This window comes from Numida meleagris, chromosome 18, assembly GCF_002078875.1.
Source record: "Numida meleagris isolate 19003 breed g44 Domestic line chromosome 18, NumMel1.0, whole genome shotgun sequence".
NCBI lineage: Eukaryota > Metazoa > Chordata > Aves > Galliformes > Numididae > Numida > Numida meleagris.
This window is the reverse complement of record NC_034426.1, coordinates 5,947,948-5,954,637: the sequence shown is the minus strand read 5'-3', so window position 1 is coordinate 5,954,637 and position 6,690 is coordinate 5,947,948. Positions and strand designations below refer to the sequence as shown.

The following is a 6,690-nucleotide window of genomic DNA, read 5'->3' as shown; positions in this document are numbered from 1 at the left end:
GGGGTGCGTGGGGCACTGGGATGGGCTAGGGGACATTGTTGGGGGGCTTCAGGGATGAGTTGGAGAGGAGCACAGTGAGGGCACTGGGGTGGGCTTCAGGGGGGACTGGGAGCACTGGGAGCACTATGCACACTGGGAGCACTGGGAACACTGGACACACTGGGAGCACTGGGGGCAGTGGGAGCACTGAGGGCACTGGGCACACTGAGGTGAATTGGGCACACTGGAAGCACTGAGGGCATCGGGAGCACTGGGCACACTGGGAGTACTGGGAGCACCGGGAGAACTGGGCACACTGGGAGCACTGAGGGCAATGGGAGCACTGAGGTGTACCGGGCACATCGAGCACACTGGGAGCCCTGGGCACACTGGGAGCACCGAGCACACCACGCTGTGCCGCCGCCCGCACTGGTTGCCCCGGGCGCCACACGGCGCCGCCAGCAGGGGGCGCTATAGCCCACAGTACTCACTGCGCAGGGCGGCGCCCTAACCGTCTCTCCCTCCTCTCTATGCTCCCTGCGCCGTCTCCTCCAATGGGAGCGGCCGTTGCTCGCGCTCCCGGCCTGCTCCGCGGCGGGGCAACATGGCGGCGCCCATGGCTGCGGCGGTGGCGCGGGGCCTACGCTGCGCCCTCAGGGCCGCGTCGGCGGGTCCGCCCTCACGGCGTGCAGGTGGGGCGGCTGGACCCGGGCCGGGGCCTCGCTCCGCGGGTGGCTGGGGCCTGGGGGATGTGAGGGCGGGCCGGGCCGCAGTGGGTGCAACAGGGTCGGTCCAGAGGGTTCGGGGAAGGGCCGTGCGGACGCTGTGAGGTGGGAGGAAGGGGCCGTCTCGGTTTTGGGGCGTTTTCGCAGGTTTTACACCGTCGCCCTTTCAGTGGTCCTCCTGGAGAGCTGTGCCCGCTGCAGCGGGAGCGGTTCGGCGCTGGGCCACATCCTGGGACTCCCCGGCGAGCGGCCAACCCCGGCCCTGGGCCAGCACCCGCCGCCCGTGGCCACCAGCAGAGGTGAGCTCAGCATGCGGCCCCCCCGGCCCCGCCCCGGCGCGAGGGCAGCGCCTGAGCCCTTTCTCCCCCCCGCAGAGGAGCAGGCCCGCCTGGTGCGGGGCCACCCTGACCAGCCCCCGGAGCCCAAGGTGCTGAGAATTGCCATCATCGGAGCGCCCAATGCCGGGAAGTCCACGCTCTCCAATCAGCTCTTGGGCAGAAAGGTAAAACTGCCGTGAGTCGCCACGTTCAGGCTGCAAAATCGCCTTTATTTTTACCTGTTTTGGCTGTGAGGTGCTTTTAATTTCTTACAGGTTTTCCCAGTCTCGAAGAAAGTGCACACGACCCGATGCAAAGCGCGTGGTGTCATCACACATGAGGACACGCAGCTGGTGAGCGTCCAGGCTGCAGAAACAGTGTTATGTCCAGGGCAGCAGAGTGCAGGATCCCCATCCCTGGAGCTGCCAAGGCCAGGCTGTGTGGGGCCCTGGGCAACCTGAGCTGCTGGGTGACAAACAACCTATGACAGCGGTTGGAATTGGATCATCTCTAAGGTCCCTTTCAACCCAACCATTCTATGATTTTTTTCATTTGTATCCCATGGTTACATTTAACCGCATTGATATAAGTTAGTGGCAGAGCTAAAACAGCATGCAGACTTAGAAAATGTGTTTTTCCTCTTTCCAGATCATTCTGGACACGCCTGGTCTCACTAGTCCCTTGAAAGCCAAAAGGTATTGCTGCTGCTGTAGGGAGAGATGGGGTCCTATCACTTGAGGTTTGAGAGAACAGAAAGTGATTTGCTCTGTGCGAGTTTGCAGGAGTGTCAGGAATGTATATTTTAAGCTGCGTTTTGATCTCTGGATTTCTTAATTGTTGCTATTTCAGTAACACACAGAGCCTGGGGAATCCCTTGAGCCCTGTTGTGTTTGATTCTGCATGTGTGTGTGTAGTGAAGGATGTAACTGTAAACCTGTAAGGCAGCTCTGCGTGAGTTGGGGTGATAGAAAATGCTGTTCCCACACCTGCAGGGAGAAGGAAGGTGGTTGTGGTCCAGTATGTGTCTGGGGTACTCATTTGTGTTTGCTTTTCAGGCATAAACTAGAGGCGGCCATGCTGACAGACCCATGGGACAGCATGAAACATGCAGATCTAGGTGGGCACTCAACTTCCCTTGCATCACACCAAACCCTTTATCTGCCACAGAAACTTACGACCCTACAACTGTGGTACCTGGATCCACTACTAGGCACTAAAGGGAGACCTGGGAGTGTGACCAAGAAGAGGGGAGGGAAGGGCATTGAAAAAACTGAATTACTTAACCAGGAAGAAGGGATTCTAATTGTCTGATGGCAAAGGGAGTCATATTGGATGAATACTTGGCCTTGGATGTTGCATTTTAGCATGTGTGATATTTGTAGAACAGCAGTATAAACTGGGTTTGTTGTTTTATCATTTAAAACGCTATTTTTGGATTACATGTGCTTGCTGCTTTGTGGAAGTGAGAGCAGTAACAGCAGGAGGGAAGTGATTCAAACACAGTCTACAGAGAAGCTTAGAACAAACCTTTGGGAAAATGTAGATTCATTATTTTTCCCTCACTCTCTCCTGGCAGTTCTGGTTTTAGTGGACGTGTCAGACCACTGGACACGAAACTCTCTGAGCCTGGAGGTGCTGCAATGTCTTTCTCAGTTTCCCCAGATTCCCAGTGTCCTGGTTCTGAACAAGGTAAGCTAGGAGCTCGGTTTTCCTGCTACTGATGCTAGGGAGGTTTTTCCAGCTCCTCCAGAGCCAAGGCCCACTTGCTGGTCTCGTTTAGGACAAATTCCTGACACCTGCCTCTCTCACATTAGGTGGATCTGCTAAAGAAGAAGTTCATCCTACTGGGACTCATAACTGAGCTAACAGAGGGAATTGTAAATGGAAAGAAACTGAAAGTGGGGTCTGAATTTGAATATAATTCCAGTTCTCCTGCAAAAACTGTTCTGAAAGCCACTCAGGCTTCTCCACCTGAGAGTAGGACTCAGGAGCCTCCTTGTCAGCCGGAAAAAGATAAAGCCCAGGAAGGCTCTAGCTTGGATAACAGCAGCGATGTGAAGGCTTCTGAGTCCAGTCTTGTTACAGAAGCACGAGAGAGAAAGCCCTCCAAATATGGAGATTTGAAAAATAGGAAGGGCTGGCCACATTTCCGAGATATCTTCATGCTGGCAGCTCTCAGTGGAGAGGAGGTGGATACGCTGAAGGTAACTGTAGTCTGAACTTCTGTTATGCTTTGAAACTGGTGTGCACTTAGCCTCGTACCCTGGGGCTTCATACCGAGCTGCTCCTCCTGTGAGGAACAGCAGAGCTGCTGCCCTTGGGGTGGGCCCATGCTGGGGGAACTGTTCTCTGTCAATGTGGGCTGTGTGTGGGTGTTATCTGATGGGTGTGATGTGTTTTGTGCTGACAGCAATACCTCCTGATGCAAGCCAAGCCAGGTCCATGGGAATTCCACAGTGGGGTCTTGACCAGCCAGTCGCCTCAAGAGATCTGTGATAATATCATCAGGGAGAAGTTACTGGAGTACCTGCCACTGGAAGTCCCCTATGGTGTGACTCAGGTAGGAGGCATGTGCTAGCAGACTTGCCTTCCAGTTATTTGTGTTGGGAATAACAGGTTATGTGATGAGAATCCCTCTCTGGATTTGTGAGATCTGTGAGACTCTTCACAAGCCACATGGGGTGGCTTGGGACTTGCATGTCGGCTAGTGAGAACTTTCTGTGTTTTAAGTGGGTCCACGTGTATGCAACTGTGCTAGGGTGCTGAGTTGTCTCTGAAAGAGTGGCACTTGCAGTTCTTTGATACTGTGCCAAACTGCTGAGTTTGTGCTTCTGTTGCAGGTGACAGAGCTATGGGAGGAAGGGCCAAGCGGAGAGCTCATCATTGTGCAGAACCTCGTGGTCCCAAGAAAGTCTCATAAGGTAAGAGGAGAGAGCTGGGGAGCGTGAAAGGAGATTCCCTGTATCCAGCACATGTGTGTCCTAGCTGTGTTAGACTCCCTCTGCCCCGGCTCTGGGCTCTGTGTTGAGAAGAGCTAGGTCTCTGACAGCCACGGGCTGGTCAGTAGCAGCTTGCACCTCACCATCAGTTTCCCGTGGTTTGGTTTTTGGACACCTCTGACTGCTGTATTCCTTGTCCTTCTGTGTCTGCACTGTTGTTTTCTTGGGTGACTCCTCCCCGCAGAAAGGCTGAGTTTGATGATGTTCTCTCTGGGTTTTGATACAGCTGATGTTGATTGGAAGACGAGGTGCCGTTATCAGCAGGATTGCTCAGGAGGCCGGGCAGGACCTGATGAACGTTTTCCTCTGTGACATCCGCCTGAAGCTCAAGGTGGAGGTGAAGAGTTGAACTCTGTGTTGGTTTTGACAGCCACTGAGCTCATGTGGAGAAACTGGTCCTGTTTTCTGCTGCAGGTATCTTAACACCTTTGTTTAGTTCAGGAACAGAGGGTGATGGAATCAAGACAGCGGGCTAAAGTAGAATATATTATTCTTTAGGGGAATGGCCCAAATGGTAATCAAATCTTCAGATCTATAGTGTCGTATGGAACCTGGGGACGCACATCACAGTACCACCAGTGCAGTTCCAGCACATTCACAGAGCTGTCATCTTCATCAGGGCTGTGCCCCACATCCTTGCTGGCAAATGTTCGTGCTTGGAAATTCAGAATAACTTGAGTCAAGAGTCTGGCCCAAAAAAGGAAGGGTGAACATTGTGATTCTTTGACGTGTGAGGGAACATCTCCTGTCTTTTAGCAGACAGAGGGTTGCAGCGAAGGATTATCAGCAGCCATCTATCATCTCTTCTGAAGGCTGAGTGATTCCAGCAGGGGTAATGCAGGAGGCAGAGGCTCCCCTAGCCCACACAGTGGTCTCATTTTTGCAGTGCTCCTTGCCCTGTACTCTGTTGAAGTTCATGGGTGTGAGCACAGCTGTCTGAGGAGTCAGTACTGCCAAGGGAGGGTCTTAGTGCCTCCACACACCTTGTTTTCGGTGCCCGGTGGGGTCCTGCCTTCACCTCCTTTTGGCAGTTTGGCTGATGAATGAAAGCTGAGGGGTTGTGTCTGAAGACGCCGTGAGCAGCATTGCGTAGGTGCTTGCTTTTCATACACAGACAGATGGCAACTCTTTTCTTAGGGACTCGAATAGTTTATTGCAGGAACGTTACTACAAAGCCGCTACTCTTTGCACTAGGATAGAAAGCTAGAGAGTGGCTGAGCTGCAGAAGAGCTCGTGGTTGGAACAGCAGCTCAGGTGGGGCTTGAGATCAGTCTCACAAGGCTGTACTGCAGCACTGCACTGGCATTTACAAGGGTTTCTGGGAAGAAGCTCTGTGCTGTTACAAGCAGACACCCCTGGGCTGGAGGAATGGGGCTGCTGGGGGCTTCTGCCTGGAACCTAAACCTGCTGAGCAAGGGCTCTGTGCCACCGTCCTTCTGCAAGGGGCTGCTTTACCAGCCTGCACTGAGCCATCGATACCGCAGCAGGAGCATCAGGTCATCCAGAATCCACCTGAAAAAGCCTTCAGTGGGCGGACGCTGGCTTTCCTCCACCCTTCGGCAGCACCATTCCGTGAATCCTTCTCACCCATGTATTTTTCTTTTCCTTGCAATAAAGCCAGGGCGTTCGATTAAAACAATCGCGCAGATGAAGCGAGACAGTTATTAGAAGCTTTCATTCATTTCAGCGCTGTTCGCTGTCCCGGGATGTAATTGCCACGAGAGGGGCGCGCGCTGGGGCAGCCAGCCTCCAACCCCCCCCCCCCCGGCCTCCTCCGCGGAGGTCTTCCCCTTCGCGCCCGCAGGGGGGCGCCATAACAGCGGCGCCTTCTCCGCGTGCGCGCGCGGGGCGGGGCGGGGCCGTGCCGTGCCGTTGGCGGGCAGCGCGCATGCGCGGCAGCGGCTGGCGCAGCCACCACGGCGTAGAGCGGGCGGGCGGGGAGCGGCGGGGCCGGCACGGGCACAGCGGCGGCGGCGCCATGAGGCCCGGGCAGGGGCACCGAGAGTAAGTGCGGGGAGACGGGGACGGGGGGGAGAGAGTGTAACCTGGGTTAAATCCTTCTTCCGCGCAATCCCTTCCCTCATTGTCCTTCCCGGGGTCCCCTCCTCCCCCCCCCACCCCGCCTTCCACCGCCCGGCGCCGCCCCTCAGGCGCTGTCGCGATAGAAGGAGGGTCGCGACAGAGCCCACGCGGGTTCCAAGGTGGTGGGGTGACGGGGTGAGGCCTGGCCGTGGGGGTGAGGCCTGGAGGCCGCGGCCTGGGCCGAGCCGAGGGCTTTCGTGGGGCCTCCTGAGGGGGAACAGGGAGTGCTGAAAGGGAGCAGGGGTTGCCGAGGAGCTCTGGAGGGGATAGTGGGAGTGCGGAGGGGTTCTTGAGGGGGTACGGGGGGTACTGATGGGGTACGGGGGGTTCTGAGGGGGTACAGGGGATACTGGTGGGGGTATAGGGGGTGCTGAGGGGCTCTTGAGGGGACACAGGGGCTCTCGAGGGGGTTCTGGGTGTTTTGAGAGGGTCTGGAGGGGGTACAGGGGCTGCTGAGGGGCTCCGGAGTGAGTACAGGGGCTTTTGAGGGGATAGTGGGAGTTCCGAGGGGCTCTTGAGGGGGGTACAGGGGATGCTGAGGGGCTGCGAGGGCAGGAAGGCCCCGGCGCCTCTGTCAGAAGGCCCCGC

At 56.2% G+C, this 6,690-nt stretch overlaps 2 protein-coding genes across 4 annotated transcripts in view; both read left to right on the top strand.

Moving 5' to 3' along the window:
- On the top strand, positions 520 to 5,684 carry ERAL1 (Era like 12S mitochondrial rRNA chaperone 1). Its single transcript, XM_021415582.1, has 11 exons — positions 520 to 671; positions 875 to 1,003; positions 1,079 to 1,206; positions 1,297 to 1,374; positions 1,670 to 1,716; positions 2,077 to 2,138; positions 2,598 to 2,710; positions 2,836 to 3,225; positions 3,432 to 3,581; positions 3,862 to 3,942; positions 4,247 to 5,684. Exons 1-11 carry the CDS (start codon positions 584 to 586, stop codon positions 4,367 to 4,369), a joined length of 1,389 nt encoding a protein of 462 aa, XP_021271257.1. The 5' UTR covers positions 520 to 583; the 3' UTR covers positions 4,370 to 5,684.
- FAM222B (family with sequence similarity 222 member B) overlaps positions 4,324 to 6,690 on the top strand; it is a 30,443-nt gene continuing 28,076 nt past the window's right edge. For 2 of the 3 annotated variants that reach the window (XM_021415581.1, XM_021415578.1), the window contains exon 1: positions 5,921 to 6,024. The gene's annotated coding sequence lies outside the window, so the exon portion shown is untranslated. Of the gene's footprint in view, positions 4,435 to 5,920; positions 6,025 to 6,690 lie in introns of those variants that run through there. The other variant, XM_021415579.1, reaches the window with a different exon arrangement.

What these genes read in the sequence shown, in the direction of transcription:
- ERAL1 (XM_021415582.1), top strand. Translation starts at nt 584, where the DNA reads ATGGCGGCGCCCATGGCTGCGGCGGTGGCGCGGGGCCTACGCTGCGCC. An exon ending in ATCAGCTCTTGGGCAGAAAG is followed by an intron (nt 1,207 to 1,296) that starts GTAAAACTGCCG and finishes AATTTCTTACAG; the next exon opens with GTTTTCCCAGTCTCGAAGAA. An exon ending in AGTCCCTTGAAAGCCAAAAG is followed by an intron (nt 1,717 to 2,076) that starts GTATTGCTGCTG and finishes TTTGCTTTTCAG; the next exon opens with GCATAAACTAGAGGCGGCCA.